Raw genomic sequence first — 26,689 nt, forward strand, 5'->3', positions numbered from 1 at the left:
GTGTGTGTGTGTGTGTGTGTGTGTGTGTGTGTGTGTGTGTGTATGAGAGAGAGAGAGAGAGTACATGACCCATTAGTTGTAAACAACTTTCCTCCAGAGAGCTCCTCTTCTGTTAATGGGGAAACTCATTGTTCTTCATCATGATTTAGTTTATGTGTGAGTGTGTTTTGTTTTTCAACTGAACATTGTTCACATGTGAATCAGTAAGTCAGTGTGTCTGCAGGTCAGTGTTTAGTGGTGGGAGGACATTAGCTCTGAGTGGACTTAAAGGTCACCTATTATGCAAAATGCACTTTTCCATGTCTTTTAAACATCAATATCTGTCCCCAGTGTGTCTACAGGCCACCATAGTATCATAAAAGACCATCCTCTCTCTTTTTCTCCTCCTCCGTTTGTCCGGAAATGGGTGCAGAAAAAAAAATCGCTTTTTTTCCTTCTCTTCTGACGTCATTAGAGAAATGCAAGCCATGTAAGGGTTTCCTGGTCGAACCAGAGAGAACCTTCAGTAGCTGACCCCGCCCCACAGCGCGTCACTGTCTCTCCTCCTCAACCTAACTTGAGCAAAGTCTGCAAGAACCAGCAGAACAGGCTTCATGTACTCCCATCATCTAAATATAACATGTTCTTTCACAAAGGCTTTATGTAATTACACTGTTTAAACAGATGATATTTATATATTATATATATTTGATGTCATGCATGTAGCAGATTACAGGTAGTAAATAGTGACTTGTAAGCAACACAACACATTTCTGTTTCACAGTCAAACTTTATTTGAGTAGACAGATGACAATATTAATTATTCACAGCATTTGTAATCATCTCACCTGTTAGTTAGTTATGTTAACATGGTACAGGAGAAAGTCTTCAGCTCTGGTAAACTATGGTAAGCTAAGCTCCGGTGGTCTGTAGTCATGGTAACACAGAGACAGCTACTACTGTAAATAATATACCATTACTCTGATCTTCCATACATTTATCTTTTAGCAGAAATAATGAACTGACTACTGTTTCACATCTTCTATTTTCCACCCTGATGGTCGCTGTGTTTACACACCGTCTCATAGCGGTAGCATGTAGCTAACCCGTTAGCATGTAGCTACATGCTAACGGGTTAGCTCTGTATCTCCCATCTGCTTTCAGCTGTCTGCTCTCCTCTGGGATGATTCTGTCGGTCATTTCTCACAGATGGATCTGTAAAGACAGACGTAAAACAGAGTGTATGTTTACGGTTTACAGAGTTGATGCATGAGGTAAACACTGAGTTAACTAACAGAGCTATAAATAGTATTATTTACCTGAGAGAAACCGTCAGGAAAACCTGGAATCTGGACCGCAGATGTTCATCATGTGTCGCCGATTTCTGATCAGATTCCTCCGGTAACGTGCGCTGGGTGAAGTTTCTGGTTTATAAACTTTAAAGTGGTTTATAAGCTCTATTCTAGCTGCCTCTCCCTCCACTCGTCTCTCTCTCCAGAGCTTCTCCGGGAGGGAGGGGGAGATAGTGACGCTGTTGTTGTTGAGGAAGTTTGATTGACAGAAAACGCTGACCAATCAGAGCAGAGTGGGAGGAGACAGGCTGTGAATCAGTGGTTTTCAGACAGAGGCTGAATTAGGCTCTGAGGCAGGCAGACTCAGGCTGCAGTATGAGAAGAATAAAGGGTTTTTTGAACATTGCAGCATGTAAACATGTTCTAGTGCAACATTAAAATACATCTATGAACCTGGAAATGAGCATAATATGTGACCTTTAAGTGGTACTCCCGTGTGTGCGTGTGTGTGTGTTTTATTCCCAGGAACTACTTTTCAAGGAACTAAAAGGTTCCTTCAGCCTATTGTCGTCTGTGTTTCCACAGCAGTCTAAAGTCCCACGAAGATAAGGCAAATTAGACCGCTGACGTATGAAAAAGCGGCAACTGTTTTACATGTTTTTGTGCAGTTCCGGGAGAAAGTTCCTTCGTTGGAAAAGGGGCTTTGTGTGTGTGTGTGTGTGTGTGTGTGTGTGTGTGTGTGTGTGTGTGTGTGTGTGTGTGCCACTGATACTGTGTTGCTGTTCAGCGCATAGAAATTCTCGATGAATAGCTTAGGCATGACACTGCTGGCATCAGTGAAGTTTGTACTGTCTCAAACTTTATTTAGAATTCAGTGTAAACTGTAGCTCTCTGTGTGCTCCGTTAACTCTGATCATCATCTCTCACCGTACTCAATTTATATCTTTTCCGGCCACTTTTGATGCAAATTGGACCAAATGAACCGCAGCTAATCACTGAGGCTACAGAGGCCGACTTTTTTTTCTGATAGTGCTCGAAGGCGTCATCACAACAAATTTAATGATAGAGGAGAGCCGGTGATGGAGAGGCTGCTTGATCAAGACCCTAGATTGGGGATGCCTGGCCCCATCAAACTCCATCAAAAGTGTTGACATGAACAGCAGGTTTATGATGCTCTCAGTCAAAATGTTCTGACTTTGAATAAGATCAAACGGTAGGAATAAGGCCTCTTGTGAGACATTAACAAGCTGACATGTACTCAACAACATACAGGCTTTAATTTGACAGCCTTGCTGAGAATGACTTACAATGAACCTAATGGATGTAGCAAATAATACTGCGTGCCTTGTAGTATGATTCATCACAGAGGAGCCAAGAAGAAAGAAGAAATATATTCTCCTATTCTAGCTTTTTTCAATCATTCTTTTACCAAGACGGGAGCTATAGTTGAGCAAAGGTGGAAGCAGCTACAGAAGCTGCACTTCAGTGAATTGCTCCGTTGTCATCCTGTGTTTTATATTTCACATACTGTTTTCTGGCAGCATCCTGTACTCTCTCTGATCTGTCTCCCCCTACAACCTCCCTTTTAATCACCTCGCTGCTACCCTTTCTTGACTTTCCCCCCTTCTCTTTTCTGTCTCCGTCCACCTTGCCACATGTTTCTGTTTAGCCTCGCCCTTATTAGCATCTCCTCTCCTCCCTCCTCTCCAGCTCCCCTTGTGTCTTTAAGCTGCATTTCATCCGTTCCCCCTCAGCTCTTGCATCCAGACTCATTGAAATCGAGAACAGCTGTAAAATAAGCTTAAACTGATAATCACCAACATTACACGCAGCTACTTAAAGGGGGAGCAATGGATGAAAGGACAGCTGGGAGACAGTACAAGTGCCAAAAAAAGACAAAAATGAAAGAAGAGCCAAATTGCTCCTATTTCTTTCTTGTTTTTCTTCCCTTCCTTTTTCTCTCATCTGTTTCTTTTACCATCAGCTTTGTTCCTGTCTCTCTGTTTCTCTCTTCTTTCTCCCTTTCAACAATATGTGAAGGGTTTCATTCCAAAAAATACTGTTTCCATTTGGGCGGGAAATGTTTTGCAAGACTCAATATTAATATTCAGTTGTGGGGATTTTGTTTGCACGGCCTCTTTCTCTCATGATGTTTAAAGGGCGGGTCCATCTGCATTTTGCCCCAGGTTTTTTTCAAATGGAAACGTCTGCTCAGCCGTTGCAAAAAGCAGTGACATAGGTTACCAAACTAAGCTAATCAATAAGGTTATGAATAATGTGAACACTAGCAATAGCTGAGTCAAAGTTTGCTGTGCTAGGTTTGGAAATAACTTAAAGGGTTAGTTTTGATTTTTTGAAGTGGGGTTGTATGTATACTCCCGCGATCTGCGAAGTAAAATTACTGATTTTGTGAATGGAGTCTGGTGGCTTTTTTTGGAAAGGGCTGTCTTACGGCGAGGTAAAGCGTCTGTGGACGGGAGCAGCAGTAAAACGTATTTTAGCCACCTAAAAAAAATGTATATCAGTGTAAGAGTATGCTATATTTACACTAATTTCACAGCTTTACCTCGCCATCAGACAGCCCTTTCCAACAGGGAACTGAAGCAGTTAAATCGCTGTCTTCAAAGCTACAAGACCAGACTCCATTCACAAAAACATTTTACCTTGCAGAACACGGGAATTGCTGCAATCAGTTAGTTTGTTTATCTGATTGTGTGACTTTCGGATCCAAACTGACGTGGCATCAGAGCCTGACCTCCTGAATCTAGGTGCACACCCCTAAACAACTGCCTAACTGTGTCACTGTGTAAACACATAGCTAGCTTGCACTGAAAATGCCTTGGGTATTCCTTCTAATTATCCATATCTATTTAATCCGTAGGCCAACAGATATCATATTTTAAGGTGTACATAAGCTTAATGCATTTAATGAAATGCATACAAAAATACATTTGAAGAGGGATATTACCACCGCCATCTAAGTTACTGTATGTAACGTTAATATTCTGACTATAAGGTACGTAGCAGCGTCGTCATGCAGAAACCTACGTCTGTTCACGTTGGAAAAAGCATGACGCTGAAACATACACACTTTGACCAAAATTTGAATGTTGGGATTTGAATACAAACGTAAGGAAAACTACTGGGAAGCTACAGAATTATATAAAAATCTAAAAATAAACAAATGGACATGCACACACACAGCACTGACATTGTCTGTATTTGCATGTTACCAGTATGTCTGTTATCCAGCAACACACAAACAAAGCTGGCAGCTCTCTTTCTTCCCCTGCGTTGCTATGACGCTCCCACCCTCTATTCCCCAGTCTCCTCGGCTCCAGAGGGACTCCCTCATGTTGTTGTCTCCTTCAGTTCCCCTCTCTGCCTTCCTCCTCCCTTCTAACTATCTTCCTCCGTCTGTTCTCTTTCCTCACCCCTCCCCATATCTTTGTTTGCCATAGCCATCACTTGCAACAGCAGCAATCTGTCGCTCTTTTCGTTTTCTCTCTTTCTCCACCTTCGCCTGTCTTACATGTTTCAGTGGTTGCTGACAGGCAGTTTCTTTCAGTAAAAATGTCTCTAGCCTTGTGTTTTTTGAAAGAGCTGTGAGCAGGGAGCTGTTAACCAAAGAGTGGATGGTTAGAGATCGTACAGAGATAGTGCACCCATTAACACACTGAAACCACGACATATCACGTTCGTTTTATTGAGTTATGTTTTACTAAACTCAATCCAGTATGAACATTTTAAGAGCCTTGTGTTTGTGAGCATTTGTACGTGTACCTTCATGTCTGTATTTGCATTCATACGCTCATCGATGTTTGTGTGTATCCTGTGCCGTTTTCCTCATTTCCCTTGCAAATCCCAGAAACAGAAACCCGCAGTAACTGATTGATAATGCGTCTTTCTGGCTCTGCTCTCACTGTGCGTTTCTCTAACAGTTAACCTGTGTTGGACAGTAGCTGCCAGTCATTTTTATTAGGCGATTATACACTGAGTGCAGTAAACAGTCAGAGGAGGGCAGCTTCCTCATATTGAGTTGTTGAGTTGTTTGGTTTATTCTCTGTTGCTTAATAATTCACCCATTTTCTCCCCCTCTGCTGCTTTGATTTTAAGATTTATGTGAATCAATAAGGACTCTTCCCTGAATTCACCTACTCAGCCATATTTCAGATACATCAGATATTATAAACACACTATAAAAAACAACAACTCAAACCCTCACAATGTTCTCCAAATAGAGTCATTTTTATTCCTAGAAAGAAAAGTCCACAGCTTCCTTAAGGTCTTTACTAAAGTGCTGATTCTGAGTCACGCTACACTTATCTCCGAGAGTAATCCTTAATTAGAATTCAAACCTGCAGCGGACTGACAGAACTGACCTTGCATCAGCCTATAGGTCCTGAATAATGGTGGCCGTAAGCCTCCGTTTAATTGGATGGCAGATCTGAGATCAGTGCAGCACGCTGCAGAGAGAGGCAACATGAAAACAGTGGTGCAGCGGCGTGGGAAATGGACAGAGAGAGAGGGATGAGCAGTTTCCTGCAGAGCAATGCAGCCAGCGGTTGATTAAATGGATGTCGACACATGATATCTCATCAGGTGTACAAACACCACAGCTCATGTAGTAAACAGATTGTAAGTAACGTGGGCAGTGTTGCTGTTTGACACGGTAACACTTGTAGGATTCTCAGTCTTCCTAATCAATAATGACGTGTTACAGTCCTATTTTCAACATGTCTAACAGTCCTGTAATGCATGTGAAGCACAACAAGACCTGCAATAGACAGAAACTTTCCAGTATTTATCCATTTTCCCCCCTTGACATATTGAGTGTCCGTAATCCTTTTTAATCTTGTATTTCATAAGCCTCTCTGATTCAATACAATGCTTTTCTGCAGATAGTTAGATGAGAAGATTGATGTCACTTTCATCTCCGTACACTAAATATGAAGCTACACACAGCAATTAGCTTAGCTTAGCATAAAGACTGAAAGCAGAGGGAAACAGCTAGCCGGCCTGTCATGTCAAAAGGTAAATCTGATTATCCTCCCTGTGTATCCCCCCGTATGTTAACATGGCTGCATCGATGCTAACTTCATGAATTTAATATTGCAGTTCTTCACAGTGACCACTAGAGGGCAGTGATTTTAGATACACAGATCAACTGGCAAGCATTTTCTTTTATTTTGATAATAACGCTTAAAAAATATATATACATTATTGAAGTTAAACAGCTGATAAATAAGACTGGCCTGTTGCTAACTTTACCTGTTTATTTGAAAGCACAAGTTTTAATGTCCTCTAGTGGTCACAGGTAGGAACTGCATCATAGAATTTCCCAAACTAGCGCCATTGCAGACTTTAGTAGGAATAACACAGTTATCAATACAGATTATATTCTTTAGAAGTATCAATAAGACATTTATATGTTAATAATAGTCGCTGCATCTCTAATGTTTCTTATAAAAGCAATATACCTGCATCATGTAATGTGCAAAGAAAGTGTACATTTCCCAGAAGTGTAAGTATTTTAACATGGCAGCATTGATGCTAACTTGACTAATTTAATATTGCAGTTCTTCACAGTGACCACTAGAGGGCAGTGAACACTGGTGATTTTAAATACACAGGTCATCTCTTTGTACAGCCGGCGAGCATTTTGTTTTGCCTTTTGCCTTAGATTTAAAGGGACTGTTTGTAAGAATCAGAAATTGCTTGTTAACGAAGTCAACGAAAGTCAGCCTCCTGTTCGGCAAGGAAGCAAATTGGTGTTTTTCAGGGCTCAAAATTCAACATACGCTATTTAAAAAAAAAAAAAAACTTTGCCTGGCACAGCTCAATAACCCCCTTTTTGATTGAGGTATCAATAAGTTAGTATTCTGAGAATACAAGTTATCTGTAGCTGTCTATCAAATGTCTTTTAATGTGTCTGAGAGGGTTGTAAAAGCCCCCTGCAATGATTCTTTTTAATTCAGTCTATCAGAGCATTGTTATGATTGATATGGCAGATTACCACTAATGTAATATGGCTGACAAATGAGGTCTAGTTGACATGCTTCTAAATACTGAGGAGAGCTGAGAGCTGAAGTGAAGCATTAAAGGAACAGTGTGTAACAATAAGGGGGATCTATTGGCAGAAAAGGAATAAAACATTAATAAGTATGTTTTCTTCAGTGTATAATCACCTGAAAATAAGAATCGTTGTGTTTTCTTTACCTTAGAATGAGCTGTTTATATCTACATAGGGAGCGGGTCCTTTTCACGGTGCCGGACACCATGTTTACCAGAACGGACAAACCAATCGCTGGCTCTATAGGGTCATTTGCATTTTCACTTTTTTGCGTCGGCCAGCGTAGTTCTCCTACACGCTTGGCACACGGGAGGAGTTCGCTAAATGCCACCAAATCCTATGCACTTTGGTCACAAAGAGGCTACAGGTTATATACTTTGCTCAAGGGCATGGCAGATTAAGAGGTATGCTCCTTATTTACTTTACCTGCTCATATTTCCCTGCCAGGGATTCAAACTGACAACCTTCTCTGAACCTTTTGAAGGATAACAGACAGAAGGCTACTTAAAGAGGGTGTCTCTGGGTATGGAGCAGGTAGTCCTATCTGGGTGTAGCAAAAACCCAATCATCCAGCTCAGACTAAAAGTGGGAGTGGAGCCCCCAGCCATGTTGGAGTGATGACAGATCAATTAACACCTGTCATAGTTTCCAACTCTCTGTCGTCATCTTCACACTTGTGTCTCTATTATGTTTTTCTGTTCATCCCCACCCTGCCTGAGACAGAAGAGAACTACAATGATGCACAATTAACCCCAGTTTCCTCTCCCCCTCCTTCATTTCTCTTTGTCCACTCCTCTTACCTTTATGCTCACTCTCCTCCCTTACACTGCCCCCCTCTCGCTTTCTCTCCTTTTCCTGCCTTCTCTTTTCTTTCTCCTCCTCCTCCTCCTCCTCCTCCTCCATCCAGACTGATTTAGAGTCTGTGGACCCTCGTGGTCGGACTACTCTCCACCTGGCTGTCACGTTGGGCCACCTGGACTGTGCCAGGGTCCTGCTGCAGCACGGAGCTGACGTTAGCAAGGAGAACCGCAATGGATGGACAGGTGAGTGAGTGTGTAGTATAGTTCTTACACATAAAAGAATGATCCCAGTCTCTTCCAGACAGTGAGGCATACAGCTTATTAATTAAACACTGGTATAGGATCGGTACTCGGTATCGGCCGATACCCAAAGCCCTGGTATCGGTATCAGGATCTGTGCATCCCTAGTGTATGTACCTTTATTGTACAGGGTTACTATTTATTTATGTTAAAATGCTACTAATAGCACCTTTGATAAGCTCGTCATGTACCATCAGTCTGATCATTAAGACCCTATGGCAGTATAAAACAGGCTGCTTGGCCCATTCTGTGTTGTGTTTTATGTTATTGTTCAAATGATATGTCCAGAAAAAACACTTATAAAGAGTGGTAGATCAGAAGAGTTTAACATGCCAAGCATGGCCATTATCATCTGCAGTAACCCAGTGAAAAACTACATCACAAATGGTCCGATAATGTTGCGGTTGTGGCCCCCTTGGTCACAATAAGCAGACTACGATAATCTATAATGTATGATATATCATGCATTGTGTTTGCAAAATGGTGCACAACAACATTTCCCACTGGCTCTATTTTACATCGGCACCGATGAGTTTTGCACAGTTTTGTTCTCTTGATTGTTTTAGAAAATACAAACCACTCGTGATGCCAGCCGCCTCTTATCTGCTGGCACTGTGCAAATGTAATGTGGAGGTCTGGCAGTGGGAGACTAATGGAGCATGAAATCAATTCATTTTTTAACCTTGAAATTATATTGGCTGATTTAACAGCCGTTATTGTGAACACAATCTCCCTTCCTCCTCCTTAGGTTTGGTTTTGCTGCCTGTGTGCGACACTGCATGTAACATAAGACTTTTTTTGTCTTAATGGTGATGAATTAAGCGCTAGAAAGTGACATTTGTGGTATTGTCATGAATGTTTCTGTGGTTGCAGAGAACTGTGTGTGTGTGTGTTAGCCTTTAATGATGTTTGCTTTTAAAAGAAGAGAAAGGAAATTGTTATATAATTGCTCAAGTGTAGAACAACGTGTAAGATTAACAGCAAAGTGGCGGTCTGTTGAATGATGGGCGAGCCGCAGTAGTTGGTCGAACCAGCTTTTTCCTTTGGCCTACTTCAGTTTCGGCAATTCTCGCTGCCCCCCTTTGAATTGCTCATGTGCATAAATTTTAGATGAGGTCTGAGTGATTGGCTCTGTTTTACTCTCCGTCTCGCTCCCTCTTTCAGTTCTTCAGGAGGCGGTGAGTACAAGAGATCCGGAGTTGGTGCGTCTCGTGCTTCGTTACCGTGACTACCAAAGGACTGCCAAGAGACTGGCGGGCATCCCCGTCCTGCTGGAGCGACTGCGCCAAGTAGGATTTCACACAAACACACACACATACTTTGATGCACACATGGAAAAAGATACTCCCATGTCCACACACACCTGTACAGACACAAACAAGCGTGTGTGTAGAAGCACAAAAATTACATACATGAACACAAACTACAAAGGCACATCAGGGGAGTTTGTGAGCAGAGATGCATTCATTTGAAATGCAGATGAATCTTTTTACATCTTTGTTTTAGGATAAAATATTCTTGTTTTTTGTTTGAAGGTATTAATAAGTTTGTTTACTACCCAACAAGGGAAATACACTCAAACGATATGTCTCCATGTTGCAAAACCCTCTGTCCCTGGGTAATTTGAGTCATCGCTTTCCCCTAAAGGGGTAAGGAGCGCAGCGATGGACAAAGCTGTGAGTGGAGAACATGAAGGTTGACAGTTAAAATCTTGACAGGAAAGCGTCGAGGTGCAGCAGATCGTGTTGAAGCCGCTGCAGCAGTATAGAGCTGCAGAGAGCAGTGGCAGAGATGCAGGGAGCTGCCTTCACACAGTCTGTCCTTCTGTGTATCTGCTCCAGCTGGCTTCCCGATATATATATATACACACACACACACTCACTCACTCATATGGTAGACACAACACCCTCACACTTTGACAATGAGTACTCGCACTCAAGCACACCTGCACTTGCAAACATCGCTCACCGTTCTTCATCTGCTGCTGCTCCCATCCACATCATTCTCCCCTCCATCCATCACTTCTATTATTAACCCCCACACACACACGAAACCACTTCTCTGTGCCAGTCCCCACGTCTTTGGAAGAGACAATGAAGCAGCATCACTGCAATTCTTTTCCTCCGCTCTCTCTCTGTCTATCCATCTTTAAATTCATCACTCTCTATCTTCCCAAACTCTCTCTCTCTGTATCTTCCTCTTCATCAATGCCCACTGCTTTCTCATTTATATTTCTCTTCCTCCTCTCTCTGCTTCTTTCTCTCCAGGCTCAGGACTTCTATGTGGAGATGAAATGGGAGTTTACCAGCTGGGGTGAGTCCAGTCCTCGTTTCATTCCAGTCAGTAAAGCGGTCCAGTACAGACCAGTCAGAATTAATCATGTTATCATCTCTCTCTGGGGCTGAAGAGGCCTATTTCTTCCTGTTGTACTGATGCTCACACACTTCCTGCACAGCAGGATGTATGTGTGGCTTTGGGATTACAGTTAAACAGCTTGTGTTTGTTATCCTAAGTGCTTCACAAAACCACAAGTGGATGTCATTTCAGTAGTAGTCTCTATAGCGGACTTGTGACTAATTGTATGTTTTTGTGCGTGAATTGGCCCTCGAACGCAGACTGGCCAATCATAGCATAGCATCGGCCAGCTCTGACCAGGGTCCCACAACTATACGGCTGTGCTTCATAGACTCTTATGCAGTAATTTCAGATTTTCCTCATTTCCAGGTTGGTTTTGGTGGATTTCAAGCTAGTCATGGTTAAACGTTGTGCCTGGGGCCGTGTAATACAACTTGTAATAAACTCGTTGCCCTGAGACGTTGGAAGGAGATTTGTTGTCGTTTCTAAAACAATACGTTTCTACATAAAAACCTAATTTAAAGTGCGTCTGCGTTTGTCCTCAGTGCCCCTGGTGTCTCGTATCTGCCCCAGCGACACCTACAGAGTTTGGAAGAGTGGTCAGTGTCTCCGCGTTGACACCACCTTGATGGGCTTCGAACAGATGACCTGGCAGAGAGGAAACCGGAGCTTCATTTTCAGGGGACAAGGTCAGAGGTTAAACTCTATGCTTACTGTGTGTGAATGTGTTTGTGCTGTGTCCAGTCTTTTGGCATGTTTCCACCAAGCTGTCCAGTTCAGTTCAGTTCATTACACATTAGAACGGTTATTTTTGCGTTTCCATTAGCAAAAGTTGTGCATGGTACCAATAGAACCACTCAATTCTTGGTACTACCTCGGTCGAGATCCCAAGCGAGCTGAGCCGATACTAAAAGGAGGAGGACACTGCAGTTGCACTGATTGGTCAGAGAGAATCATTACTAGCGCAACACAGGACATCCAGTACAAACCTATTTGTTTTTGCACCTGCTTTGTCAACGGTTCGCATCACATGTACATACGCATCAATTTATAGGGTTGTAATATCGGAGGAAATGTTCATTTCTGGCCGATGCCGATATTTCATTTAGCCTTAATCTGTCGATACAGATGACGTGCCGATATCATTGTGCATCCCTAGTTTCGGCGCCAGTATGCTCCTGACAGGTTGATCATATGAATTCACTGGTCCAAGTTAAACAAAGCTGGATTTAAAGAAAACCTTTTCTGTATTTATCAGTCACACAGGCTTCATTTGAAGTGAATGTGAGATGAAGCAGATATTCACAGAGATTGGTGCAGTTGTGGCTGCATCTCTCCAGGATGATCCTCTCTCTCCCCCATACCTCTTTTTAGCCTCACTGCGCAGCTGTTTCCACTCATTCGACTCTCCACTGGCTCCTCTCTGCATTATTTCACACAGTTCTTCTATTATTTCTATCTTTCTTCCTCTCACCACACCACTTCTTCTAACCTTTTCCCTGCCTCGATCTTCTTTTTTCTGTCCCTCTGCAGTCTCTTGACATCAGTCGTCATCTCCCTTGACTTTTCCTTACATGTACATTTGTATGTTTGTGTCTCATTTGGCATGTTTGCATCGTAGTGTTTCCCACTATCAATTTTGTATCTGCTCTCTCTCATGCTCACTAATACTGCCCTCATTTTGCTCTTCCTGTCTGTCACCCTCTTGCCTCTCAGACTCCAGTGCAGAGGTGATGGAGGTCGACCACGACAGGCAGCTGGTGTTCTGCGAGACCTTGTGCGTCTCGTCTCTCGCGGCGCTCTCACCTGGCCGGGTGAACGGCGCCGCCTGCAGCAAAAACCCCGCCAGTTTGGACCTTCTGGGGGCGACGCAGCCTAGCGATGAGCAGGTAGCAGCCAGGCTGTCGGCCGCCGTGGTGACCACTCAACTGGACACACGCAACATCGCCTTCGAGAGGTCAGATGCAACTCTGATACTCACAGAATATGAATAAGGGAATGGTAAACTGTGTAGTGGTGCAGAAATCCTCCAGTAGAAACTGTGACCCAAACACACCTAAAATTAAAGGAAAAATCCCAGCTATAAAAATTCATACATAGCTGTTCTTGATCTATTCTGCTTTTTTCTAATTTTTGTGAATAACTAAGCAAAGTTAGATGATGTGATGTGTTAATTTTCCGATGCCGCAGAAAACCTAAAACATCAAGAATAAACATCAGGATTTTGTATAGCTTCACTCAGAATTCAAAAGCCTCACCATGTAGTCTTTTGCAACTGTGTTCAACAAGCATACAGGAAGAAATCTTCCATAAAACAAGCACAATAATAATTTTCTCCACCAACAGTAGCCCCAGCAGAACACAATGTAATTCAGCCTCAGGACATTTTCTGCTCTGAGTACTGGCTTTCTATTTTTCCTAAGTGGAGAAAATCACTCTTTTGTTGTTGAATTTCTGTCACTCTTTCACTGTTGCCGTCTCCTACGCTACAACCCACGGCCGAGTGGAACAAGTTCAGGCACGTTCTCTGGTGGCTGTCAAAATGCATTTCATAAAATGTAGGAAAACACTAACAGAAGTGCAGCAGTAGAGGGGGAAGTGGAGACAATAAAAGAGTTAATTGAACCACATATTACTGATATATCTAGAATAAAGCCAAGGGGAAATGTTCCTGCAATGAAAGTGCATTAAACTATTGAGTTAATTATAAAATCCTGTTGTAGTTTAAAGTGAAATTATGTAGATTTTTAAAGGACAAATAAGACACTCTTCCTGTTACAGATGAAATATTAAACACCATGGCTCATTTCAATGCAATCAGAGGCTTTGCTGCTATATGCTTAATTTTCCTAGAGTTAGCAAATGTTTAGATATTCATTGCTGTGTAACTGGTTTACTGAGTCAGTTTGCTGCCTTCATGACTCTTCCCTACTTGAGTTACTCTTACACTTTTAGCACTAATTTATATTTACTATTTTTATTCTGTTTTGGGCGTGTCCTCAACTAAGTATCAACTTGTTGGAGACCCCTGCTCTAAACTAACCCTTGCACAAATACAGTAAAAAAACAAACTAAATCATTATTTTGTAGTTCTTGTGACCACATTAGCCACTGTTCAGCAAAAGTTACATTGGGTCTCTTTAAGTCATTGCTTTTTAATCTAACCAAAAATACTCCATTCTTAATATTTTGTGTCTTTTGTGAACTCAGATGGTTAAAAATGTGTGTCAGGAGTGAGCACGATGTGGAGGTAGAGAGCCACAAATTAGCTCCAGGCTGTGTGAATCAGGCTCAGGCCATTTAAAAAAAGCTCAATACTCCAGTGCAAGTAAGATGCACTGGTGAACATAAAGATGGAGAGGCAGATAGCAGAACGGAAAGCCATGGAAGAAGCAGGCAAGACGTAAGCTGTCTAGGAGAAGAGGGGCAGGAAATAAAATTGGATGAGCAGGTGGCTTGTGTGCAGTCAATTTAGGAGCTTTTTATTATGCTAACGGTACAGTTTTACAGCTCAGTTTCACATAAAGTGACATCGACTCAAAGATGAAAAGAAGAAGGAGTTGAGAAAGGAGAGAGTGGCGAGGCAATCAGCATAGAGGACAAAACTCATCTTATTCTGGTCAGGTGGTGAGATAAGACGGATGTGACCGAGAGAAAGAGAGAGGGACGACAGACCAAGGAAGGTTCTGGACAAAGAGTGATAGAGGGGAGAAAATGGTAAAGAAAGGAGGGATAAAAGAAAGAGGATGGGGAAGAGAGAATGAGTTGGGACAGAGAAAAACGAGGGAAATAGAAGACACGCAGAGAGAAAGATTAATGGGACACAAGACTATGAGGGACAAAAGTACAATACGGAAACCAATACGGGAAGTTTTGGAGGAGAAAAGGGAGAAAAATAGGCTGCAGAGAGACACAGTGATAGATAGGTGAATCATGGGGAAAGACACTGAGACAGGAAGTGAATGTTAACAGATAAAAAGCAAGAAGACGGAGAGAAGTGAGCAGGGAGAGGTGGTGTGTGTGTGTGTGTGTGTGTGTGTGTGTGTGTGTGTGTGTGTGTGTGTGTGTGTGTGTGTGCGTGTGTGCGTGTTGGGAGAGGTAATCATCTCCCTGTCAGACTTGTACCTCAGTGTCACCTCTGTGCATTCTCCCTGGTCAGCACTCCTGTCTACATGCCAATAATCTATTTATGATGCTCTGGAGCCAACTACTTTGTCAAGCACCACAGACAGGACATCCACCTCTGGTGTTATTAATACGTCTTTACGCAGCCAGGCAGAAAAACTACAGCGCTGCAGTTTTGCTGTTTTTAGGGTTGCGCTAAGGAGTACAAAGTTTACTGAACGCCTGGTAATTGAGCTGAGATATAACTTCAAAATTGAGACAGGGACATAACTTTGTCTGACATTGGATTAGTTGGACAGCAAGACTAAGGGTATATACTGTAGCAGTGGGCAACTCCTGGATCTGAGAAGGGAAGCCAATGCAGAAGTGCCTTAAACTTGCATTCTTTCTAATAGCCAGCAGGGGACGACTCCTCTGGTTGCAAAAAGAAGTGTGATTGTATAGAAGTCAATGAGAAAATGAGCCTACTTCTCATTTGATTTATTACCTCAGTAAACATTGTAAACATGAGTTTATGGTCTCAATCGCTAGTTTCAAGTCTTCTTCAATACAGCATGATGTTCATTTAGTAAATTATGGTCCCATTTAGAGTCAAATAGACCATAAAGCAGGGGATGCTGTAGGGCGTGGCTACCTTGTGATTGACAGGTCGCTACCACGGCGTTGTCCGATCTGGATGTTGAACTTTAACCCTTTCACAGTGTGTTTTCAGTATATGAAAGTTAATTGTAACCTTTTTGGTCGCCTAAAAATGCCTTATACAGCGTTCGGTTGTACTTAGATCCACCCTCTCGTGTCACTTCTGGTTGCAAAAAAACAAGGCGGCGACGGCCAAAATGCCGAACTTGAGGCTTCAAAACGGCAGACCACAAACCAATGGGTGACGTCACGGTGACTACGTCCACTTCTTATATACAGTCTATGGTATACAGCCATGCGAGTGGCTCTATGAGGCTGTACTTAGGCACAGAGGTGCATTTAGCTAAATGCTAGCGTCTCCGCGTCGGTCAACAAGCGATTCTGCTCCTCTGCTCTTTGTTTGTGTTTTTTAATACATAATTTATTTTATTATATATTTACTTATAATTATTTTACTGCACATTATGACCGCTGTGTGTGTCTGCTTGTCTCAGGGCAGGAAAATCAAAAGGGTTGGCAAGCATGAGATGCATATTTTATCATTTATCAGAATCAGATAAGCTATTTTATATCATATATCATATATAATATATCCTGTGTGTGTCGAGCTGCGTCGCTCTGAGAGCGAATTAAGGCGCAGGCGAGAAAGCAGGCAAATGAGTATTGAAAACTTTTCAATTCAGAATCGATGCGTCATCTGATCGGCTCTTATGATCGGCCTTTATAGAGACCACCGATCAAACTATTTAGAAGGAATATCGTCCGATAATGATCGTGGCTGATTGATCGGAGCACCCTTAGATAAATTGTCAGATAATTACCAAAGTTACTGCATTTCTCTGACAGACTTTGCCACCACATGGCTGAAAATCCCCCAAAACCTTTCTTCCTAAATTGTCATATATTTAAAATATGATTAATATAAAAAAAAAATACCCGATATCATTTCAAAGATACCATGACCTCAAAACACATGTGCTAATAATGTGAAAATCATCCCAGAAACTGACTTTCTGTGGTTTGGTCCTAAAGGAGTTCAGTGATGTGAATAGATCATGAAGATGGGATACGCCTCACTAACTTCTGGGCAGACTTCCTAATTGCACGCTGAACTGTTGATCTTCACAGTCGACAGACAAGGACAATGGCTGCATTGTTTTCAGGCTCCATATTATAGAGGAAAAACCCAGAGCCTGGGACTTGCAGTCTAATCTGTATTTATGATATCCTCTCAGGTACATATCTGCAGATTGTTTGGGACAGGCGGATAATCTACACCAACTGTGATTGCAACTGTGTGTTGAGACCAGAACTGATGTTGGATGTGATGAATCTGTTTGCAGGAACAAGACGGGTATACTGGGCTGGAGGAGCGAGAAGACTGAGACGGTGAATGGATATGAAGCCAAGGTAGGCTGCTCGGACAGCTCACTGATCTCTCACACTGACCAGAGACACCGCTGCTGTCAGAGCTCAGTTTGATATTTCCTGAAAGTCCACTCCACTTAAAGAGTTTCATTTCCAGAAAGAATCACTCCCAAAGTTATTTTAAAACCTTTTGACGACATAACCTATATTTTTAAATAACGACAGATGAATTTCTGAAACCAGAATTCTTTACCCTCAAATGAGGAAAATTCATGAGTATATAAAAGACCAGATGGCCTTTCAAATTAGTAAAAAAAAAAAAAAAAAGAATATTTATCGCGCAGACACATGCATTACCTTGACCCGATTTGTTTTCTTGACCCCCTGAAGGGATAGATGGGAGTCGGACACCCAGGACCATCTGTCACTAGTGGTTTAAAAGCACTTCAGACAGGCTCTACAGTAAAATACTGCTGCCTGAAAAGCACCTATTTTCTGCATCAGTGATTTAGAGGTACAAACGTAAACAGACAACTCCTGTTGAGCTGCTCTTGCCTCCACTTGTCCAGCATCCAGTGTAAAGCTTGCTCAATTTTTAATCAGTATTTCCTTTTTTATGGTCACTGGTGAGGAATTCCAGTATTCTGCTGTGAACTGTAGCTTGAAGGAGTTGGCCTGTAGGAAGCAGAGCAGGAACAAGGGTTTTGATAGGTTATGTACATTTTTGGTATTCTGTTTGGGGTTTCATAGACCTAATCGACCAAAGTTATATCACTATGTACTAGGGTAACATACTACATTTCCTTGTCTGAGAAGGAACTTTTTTTCAAACAAAAGCAACGTTTATTTGTTCATGCGCAGTCCATATAACAAAGCAAACATAAAATATTTCCTTATTCAATGCAATAACAATGCTTCATGCTCATTTCTGTATTTCATCATGTTTATGGAATCTGCAAATGATGAGCGAAGCGAACAGCGTTACCATAGTTTTGCACTCGGCGGCTCACGTTACCGCAGTTTTGGAAAGGGAGGAGTGGGTGGAGGGGTACTCAGTTGGTTGCAGTCTGCAACCACACCACTAGATGCCATCAAATCCTACACACGTACCTTTAAAGGAATAAATGGTTGATTTTGCAATTCTTCTTCTTCTTCTTATCCTTATTTTTCTTCTTATTATTATTATTATACATACATACAGCAGTGGGGTACCAAACAACAAGGACGTTAAGCCAATGTCAGCAGAACACAAGAGTTAATTGTCTCTTCCTCTTTCAGGTGTACGCAGCATCCAATGTGGAGCTGATCACCAGGACCAGAACTGACCACCTGTCAGACCAGAACAAGAACAAGATAAAAGGTAAGTCACTTTATTTATTTATATTTTTTACTTTTTATTCATTTTACAAGACGAGGGGGCAAAAAGTCAATGAGAAACAAATGAAAACAAAGCAAACAAAGGTCAGCAGTTGGGCAATTTTTCTGAAGCCAATATTTTGTAAATAACCTTCTTAAATGCTGCCAGCAAGATCTTTAGGAGGTAGGTATCATCTTCACTTAGCCTGTCAGGGATATATCTATGATAGAGGGATGTGAATAACAAACTGACTAGATGATTGTTGCTACATCCTTCCAGAAAAGTCTGAATAGAGGGACAAGACCAGAAAACATGAGCATGATCAACCATGAAGTCACTTTATTTCGTCAGCTGTACTTCAGTGCTTTCGACATCGTCTCCTCTTAGGCCTTAAAGGTGTTCATTGTGCTCAGGTGCATCACAGCTGCAGGCGCGGCAGCTGAATTTCTCCATTATCCCCTCTGTGCCGCTGTAACCCTCAGCCCAAGTGCTACGACATGTCCGATAAAAGACTCACTGATGAGTAATCCCTCTCACCTGAGCTCGATGAGATCACCCCACGGCTCCGGCTAACGGTCTGTAACGTTGGCTCGGTGGCTCCGTCTTGTTTTCTGGTTCAGATCATAAATCAAACAGGATTAGCAGGCGTCCCTCCCCGGACTGTCAGCGAGGATCAACCATCACATGCTCCTCTGAGGGCTCCGCTCTCCCAGGTCACAATTCCCATCTTCACTCTGCTAATATACAGGAGGGGAGCCTCTACACCGACTCCTGACTGAGTGACTCACTGCGTTTGCCCTTCCCTTGTGCTACTTATCATCATTTTGTCAACACTATGAAAAACTTTCCAGTGTTCTATGTATCCTAAGAGAAACACACTTACTGTACCTTGAGTCATGCAGCAGTTGCAGACAGATCAGCGGGTTTAAGGTCAAAATGTGGACACTTGAAACCACACCACGACGCCACTGTCATTAACACTAACTGATGGACCTTTGCATTGCTTTTTGCACTTCGGTTCAGTTTCTGGTTAGTGAGGACAACCACAGCACCAGTCCTGTCTGAAAGTACAAGCCACACACTAGCAATGTGTCATGTTTTCTTTCCTGCTCATATTTCTTTCTTATCTAAATGAGCAGCAGCTGCTGGTATTCCCGTGGCACTCTAGAAACAAAGGGTTCCTTCATTGTGGGACCCTGAAATCTTATGTTCTCAATCAGCTTTTTACAATGAATGATGGGATCCTACACAGTCCTCATTATTTTCTGCTAAAGTTACAACAGTTTGGGTTATTTCACACACTGTGTTTGTGTTTTGCTCTGTGCTTTTCTCTCTGGTTTGCAGTGTGCTCAGTTAGAAAAAGGGTGATGTCAAGTACCAATTAGAACTGACCCACAGAGCCACGAGCCGATCCCCAACGTCTGTGCCTTTTTTCTGCTTTATTTACAGTAATCAGAACATAGTTATCAAGATAACAATGTAAAATAGATACAGTAAAACATAGCTAGTTGACCTCCAATTCTCTCTGCAAAATGGACAAGCCATACTGTCCACATCTTCCTCGCCACCTGCGAGTCCATATACACTAGCGGCTGTTTTTTTTAGACATTTCAATAGACATGATGGCACAGATGATCAAGGCATCACGTTTCTGCCGTGTTAGCATTGTGACCCGTACAGACCTCTGCTACCAAACAAACTTTACTTGCCTCTGAGCTTTCAAATTAATCTTTATTGACAACTGTCAACAACAACAGCCAGACCTGGTAGTGTTTTTTTTTCTATTTTACATGTACAGTGTGAGCACATTATTCGTGAACTTTGGTTTTACATCGCAAACAATCTACTCGTACAGTAGGAGTAGGAAATCGTACAGTGTATGCCCAGCTTAAGATGTATTTGAACTTTGATTGTTGCTTATTTAATTATGAATTCTTAATGTTGTAGAGAAATACTTCGGGGAATTTAAAGTCTCCCTCCACTCAGAAATGTGTTTTGCTTGTTGGTACTTCACTTAGATCTTTGAGCTTCACTGTGCAGAATGATGCATGTGCAGAGTTTGACACTAAAAGGCCGTTTTCATACTCATCTGCTGAAGGAGGAAAGTTTCTCTGTGATCCCCCTAAATCTGAGTTTAATGCTGCGTTCCAGACAACTCGGAAGTCGAAAATGTCCGACCTCCGATTATAAAAAGTCTGAAAAAGGGGGGCAAATCCATCTACCCCAACTTCATGAAGAAGCAGTTGTCTGACATCACACAACAATTGAAGCGCATATTGTAAATGGTAAACCTTCAACTAAAAGGCAACCTAAAGTATATTTGCCTGTATTTAATTAAAATAATATAACTATCATATAGTAAAACCTGTTCTGCATGTATATTTATGTCAAAAATATGTCGCCAATGTTATTAGGTAGCTGGTTACAGTAAACAATCTCTGAAAGTTATCTTCTCTGCATAAAAGTTATTTGGGAAACCGTTAAAATGCCCCAAAAAATGCACTGCTGGGAGTTCAATTGTGTAAACACTTGCCAAAGAAACAGTTTGTCACATTCAGTCATGGTTTTGGCATCGTGCACCTGTAAACGCTTGGAGGTCCAAAGTTGGAAATTTCAACTTGGAACGCGGCGTAATATCTGTTCAGACTGTATGTCCCAACAGTTAAGCTTTTGAAAGGAACAATATTTGCATATTCATAGATTTCTGGTTGTTTTAATGAGGGAGAAACAGTAGATGTAATTTTAAGAATAAGGAAAACAATATCAGACACAAATTATTATGCCAAGCCGAGTATTTCTTCATGTCTGGAGGGGGTCTTTAAAATCCAAAGAAGACAGCTTGACACTCCCTAAAGAGCTCTTTTTTCTTTCCTCCAAGACCCGAATACAGTTCTCCTACTGTTGCAGTCTGAAGATCCCTAAAGGCTCTTCAAAGCGCTTGTCATTTTCAGAGAGTGTGTTTTCATCATGTAGTTGTTTAACAAACTTAGAGATCCTTGTTTTTTAATGCAGTCTAATGGTGACAGTAACTTACACATGTTGCTGTGCGTATAATACTGTGTACACTCAGGCAAAGTGGACTAGAATATGATTTAGAAAGATGATGTTCGGGGTCCAGAGATACATTGAAGGCAGTTAGCCTATACTGACTACATAGTATTAATATCTTTAACTGTGAAATGAAATTCATATTGCCGTTAGTTTCAGATCCACTGATATTTAGAGCATATTTGGGGGTGACTCTACTCTCATAAAAGCATAATTTACTTCAGTTAGATTTAATTCAGTACAGTGCGGTTTTGTTCATTTCATCCTGGCTCATAGTTGATGATGAGACAACAACACAATGCAATAATTCATCTTGAGCAATACATTGTAGAGCAGAATGACACCGCAGACGCCACACAGTGGAGATTAACGAGCCCGTGCTTCATCATCTCTTGATAAACGAGCACCAACTGAAGCCGGCTTTGGGTGCTCTGTATTGTAGTGAGAGTTTATACAGCTCAGACTAACAGGACAGTTTGAGTTTGTACATTGTGTAACTACAGTCTCTCAGTCTAACTCGTCACTGCTGTTTGTCGCTGAGCAGGTGGGAAGACTCCACTGCAGAACTTCCTTGGGATCGCTGAGCAACACATGGGGCCTAACAACGCGGTAAGTGGACAGTTTATGTAGATATTAACCTTTTCCACTCCACACCTCTTTATTATAGACCCATTTTTGTCTTTTTTTAGGGGGATATTTAGGGGGAGATAGCAGGTCAGCAGTAGATGTCACATAGAAGTGGTGTACATCATCTGAAAGCTGGGAACCTGAAGATGAATTTGAGATGCAGCTCAGCACTGCGTGTCAAGTTGTTCTCGTCATAAATCAGAAATAAACATTTTGAAAGTGTATAAGGGTTTAGAACAATATGATTGAAGTATATGATGGTCATCCCCATGCTCTATTATGTCTCATAATTTTTGCAGCAATTTTTGGGTTGATACCATTTGTTACACAGATTTGGTGCTAAATTTAACAATTTTTTACCACTCAGGAATTGATAAAAAAGTATCAATAATCCCTCCAAATTACCACATTAAGACATCAAGACCTTGAGGAACACCGTAGAAAAAGCCATGCTGTGATTTGGTTTCAAAAACTTTTGACATTTGGAGATTTCTGCAAGAATTTCATTTTTCGGTGACTAGATGGCGAGCACTTCTGCTCTGGAAACTGCTCAGAAACCCTATTATTGTCAACGTACCTAGGGAAGCCATCCATCCTCTGAATGCTCTAGGTCTCTAGTTTGTTGCTGTAAAGTTTCATGAGGCTGTGATTATCCTAGAGGTCACAACAGGTCATTTTAGACAGTGAGTATCAAGTTTCAAGAAATAGTCTCGCTAAATGAAATGGCTACTATGGGGACTAACATCATAACACTTTAATACAGTTAGGCTCATTGGATCAACAAGAGTCTCAGCAAGTTTAGCTTTGAGAAGGTCAAGTGAATGTACAGTGGAAGTTGCAGTTTGTGCTACAGCCTCTGAAAGAAGGTAAAGTCGTCCGAGTCCGCCGACGTCCTCAAGGAGTGGAGGAGGTTAAAACATTAATGTCCAATCGTGGTGATTTTCTAGAGTTAATTTTAAATGAAGGATTACATTTTGTTTGGTCTGTGGGTTGAGGAAATGTCATAAAATCTTTGCAAACCCAATCTAATGAATTACAAACACGCAGTGGTTGAGTTTGTAACGGGGATGTTGAAAGCAATGATTAATGGGTTCTGGTGCTGAATGAATCATCATCTTCATTATTAGCATCATCACCGTCCATCTCCTCCCCTCTTTGGATGGACAGAGAGTATGAATCCTGGTCCACAGTGTCAACAGGAGAGCATGCCTGCAGAGTAAAACAATAAGTCAGAGGCTCCAACCTGCTCTCAAATATTGATTATGTTTTTTTTAAATTTGTTTCTGCTGGAGAGCTCCTATGACTCATACGTCCCTCCTTCTCTTCGTCTTTTCACTTGCTCCCCCTCACTGTCACCTCTGCTCTTTTCAACTCCAAGCATAGGGTTGTAACAGTATACTAGTATCAAGGGATACCGTGGTATGAAAGTTGACGGTTATCATACTGTGTGCATTTGCTTATCTACGGTATTGAAAAAAACTAAGTGAGTGTGTAAGTTAAGGATACAGACAGGTGCAGCCTCGTGCGCTGTCGCACACATACAGTTTTGTTTTTATTGTTAATAATAATAGGACATTATTTTAAAAGCTCACAGCTTATGTCATTTAACATTTAGTAGTTAATTTAACATGCTATAGTGCTGCTAACATGTAAACTAACATGCTTTAGTAATATAACTAGGGCTGTCAATTGAATAAGATATTTAATCGTAACTAATCGCATGTTTGTCCATAGTCCATAGAGACTCGTGGGTACCCATACAACCCATTTTCTTCGCCAAAATGTAGCATAAGTTTGGAGCGTTATTCAGCCTCCTTCGCGACAATTTAGTGTATCAGTGGATTTCTTAGGTTTTCTGGTTTCATATGATACCAGTATCTTTCCTCTAGCTTTAAAACTGAGCCCGCTACAACCTAAAAATCGCAAGTTGCGTTAATGCATTAAAAAAAATAGTGGCGTTTAAACAAATTTGCGTTAACACGTTATTATCACATTAACTTTGACAGCCCTAAATATAAAATGTTATAGTTACAGGTTTATAATTCTGTTCTCATTACTTTAAGGGTCATTGTACCTGATAACACTACTACTAATAATAATAATGATAATATTAACAATAATAAAATAATAATAGTGTAATACCGTATATCGTGAAACCGTGATATTTTCTGAGATGGTTATTGCACCGGCCGTTACTGCCCTACTACATGCCTCTCTATTCTCTCTACACAACACAGAGATACACCCCAGTGTTTGCTCAGCAAAAGCTTTTTTTTGGCTTTGACATATATTCTGCAGATACTTTGTGCCTCTATAAAGCTGTAATGTTTAAATTTTGCCAAAATGCCTTAAATTGATTGTAATGAATTGACTGCAATTGGAAGAAAAATGCACAGAGAGACTGTCTCTTCTGTCTCACAAGTCTTTAGCGGCCTCTACCTCCTCCCGTAATGGTTGCCTGCCTTTGACAGGTTTACTAAAGTCATACTTAACAGTTGACAGTGAGCTACTAATTAGAGCAGTGAACCAACAAACACATCTACTGTAATGATGGAAAATACTGGAATTAGAAAACTGCTTTTTCATTTTCTAGTTTGGGGCTTTTGAGCAAAGTATGCTTTTCATTGAGCTGTTGGAAATCCTAGTAGCTACTGTGAGAGGAAAGCCTTGAAATCCCAGTAGGTGGTGAGTGTTTTGTTCCACAACACAGAATAGCAAAGAGTTTGAAAAGCCAGAAATCATTGCACTTTGTAAAGTAATCTTTGAGTCACTGGTTTTGATTCATTGTTTTTATTATGGATCAATGAACGCTTTACTATCTTTAAAATGGCAACACATGGTTACATCAGGATATTGAAGAATCACTTTATTTACTTTCTGCAGGCCCTGGTGACCCAGATGTCGACTCCTGCGCTGACCAACCCTGCAGCGCTGACGGCCGAGGAATACTTCAACCCCGGCTTGTCACCGACTCAGAGGGACATCGGCCACCCGTGCCAGCTCACCACCAAGACCCAGAGGTGACACAGACAGACAGGAAAACAGACAGGCAGCCATGCATACAGTGAAGTCGCCCTCCAAACTCACAGCAAAGTGCCAGAGCTGACAAACTGATGGACAGAGAGTAGACAGGCTCACACACACATACAGGCAGGATAAGATCAGCCGTCTATGGCTGCTGACCACCGAGATCCTGAAGGGAAAGACGGACACAGCTCATCTTTACTTCACTATTTAACTTAAAGAAACAAAACTAAAAATGGAAGAGCCCTGCAGTGTCTCTCAGGATAAATTGAAGCATGTTGTTTCTTTATAATGTAGCTAACGATACCCTGCTTCTCTCATCCACCTGCCAACATGCTGTCCAATCATCTGCCTTGTGTTCCTCTAACTGACTATCTGCCTGTCTGTCATTTTCAGTTGTCAGTTTCATTGTTCTTTAGCACTTAATAAAAAGTGACAGGACATCATGAGGATGAAGTGTCGGAGGTTTCAGAGCTGCCTCTCAATGCTCTGTTCATTATTGGACAAGTTAGAATATAAGCATTGATTGGCCTCAATTTGATCACGACTCAGCAGCTCGTGGACAGTCGCCGTTAGCTGATGTAATCAATGTCTTTGTGTTCGTCTGGCCAAAGAGCTAATCACTTGAATGAGGACATAAATTGCTTCAATTATGCTGAAGTCAGAAATTGGTCATTTTCATCAACACGCTCCGTTACTGGTCACCTCATCAGTATCCTCAGACTGTGTTCTTGTTTCCAGGTTTAAAGCCAAGTTGTGGTTGTGCGAGTCCCATCCTCTGTCCCTGGCAGAACAAGTGGTGCCTATCATCGATCTCATGGCAATCTCGAACGCCCTGTTCGCTAAGCTGCGTGACTTCATCACTCTGCGTTTGCCGCCTGGCTTCCCTGTCAAGATCGGTGAGTGCCGGGAGAGTGAGATGGATGGAACGACGGAGGGAGGGAGGTTGAAATGATGGCTGGTTAAATAAAGGGGATGATGGGAAATTAGAATAGATACAAAGATGGATGGAAAGAAATGAATACGGACGGATGACGTGAGTAAAAAGGACAGAAAAGATTGCAAATGTGCTCACTAAAAATAAAAGAATTGACATAAAGACAAGCGTGGTTAACTGGATGTCGAGACTGATGCAAAGACGCAGACTTAATAATAACAATAAGAAATGTCATCTTCTGCTCTATTTCTCTCCGCCACCTGCAGAGATCCCTCTCTACCACATCCTGAACGCCAGGATCACCTTCAGCAACCTGAACGGCTGCGAGGAGGGGACGGGCGTCCGTGCTGACAACGAAGTGGGGGTGGAGGGGGACGGGCAGAGGGACATCCCGAGGACAGACACCCCATCTCCAGGCAGTGACTCCTCCAGCGTCTCCAGCTCCAGTTCCACCAGTAAGAGCACACTCCCATACACTCCACCTATTATACTGACGTCTTTCCTGACATCTTCTTCTTCGTCAGATGATGATGATGAGTCTCTCAGCTCAACTGTATATTCTGCAGATTATTTTTCCAATAAGCTGTTGTATAAATCTCCACTAATATTTACTGCTGTACCTGAACCACACTTCACTAGTCCACACAGTGGAGTTATGAGCAGTATTAATCACTGCTGTTGGACGCAAGGTTATGTTCTTTGTGTTGTGAGGGCGATTATGGCTTACTCATCATCCTATCACTTGATCAAAATCCCAACAGCCAC

General features: G+C 41.8%; 1 protein-coding gene and 1 long non-coding RNA gene across 2 annotated transcripts in view; both read left to right on the forward strand.

Moving 5' to 3' along the window:
- Positions 1-26,689, forward strand: part of LOC141771314 (uncharacterized) — a 202,033-nt gene that overhangs the window by 73,744 nt on the left and 101,600 nt on the right. The gene's annotated exons all lie outside the window — the stretch shown is intronic.
- The window catches only part of ankrd13b (ankyrin repeat domain 13B), a 54,463-nt gene that overhangs the window by 17,205 nt on the left and 10,569 nt on the right, over positions 1-26,689 (forward strand). Inside the window, exons 3-13 of the mRNA XM_074641415.1 lie at positions 8,252-8,387; positions 9,609-9,733; positions 10,712-10,757; positions 11,345-11,488; positions 12,516-12,756; positions 16,907-16,973; positions 18,210-18,291; positions 21,881-21,945; positions 24,847-24,983; positions 25,729-25,886; positions 26,191-26,379. Coding sequence (XP_074497516.1) covers positions 8,252-8,387; positions 9,609-9,733; positions 10,712-10,757; positions 11,345-11,488; positions 12,516-12,756; positions 16,907-16,973; positions 18,210-18,291; positions 21,881-21,945; positions 24,847-24,983; positions 25,729-25,886; positions 26,191-26,379 — 1,390 coding nt within the window. The remainder of the gene's footprint in view (positions 1-8,251; positions 8,388-9,608; positions 9,734-10,711; positions 10,758-11,344; positions 11,489-12,515; positions 12,757-16,906; positions 16,974-18,209; positions 18,292-21,880; positions 21,946-24,846; positions 24,984-25,728; positions 25,887-26,190; positions 26,380-26,689) is intronic.

Source organism: Sebastes fasciatus, chromosome 7, assembly GCF_043250625.1.
Source record: "Sebastes fasciatus isolate fSebFas1 chromosome 7, fSebFas1.pri, whole genome shotgun sequence".
Classification (NCBI taxonomy): Eukaryota; Metazoa; Chordata; class Actinopteri; order Perciformes; family Sebastidae; genus Sebastes; species Sebastes fasciatus.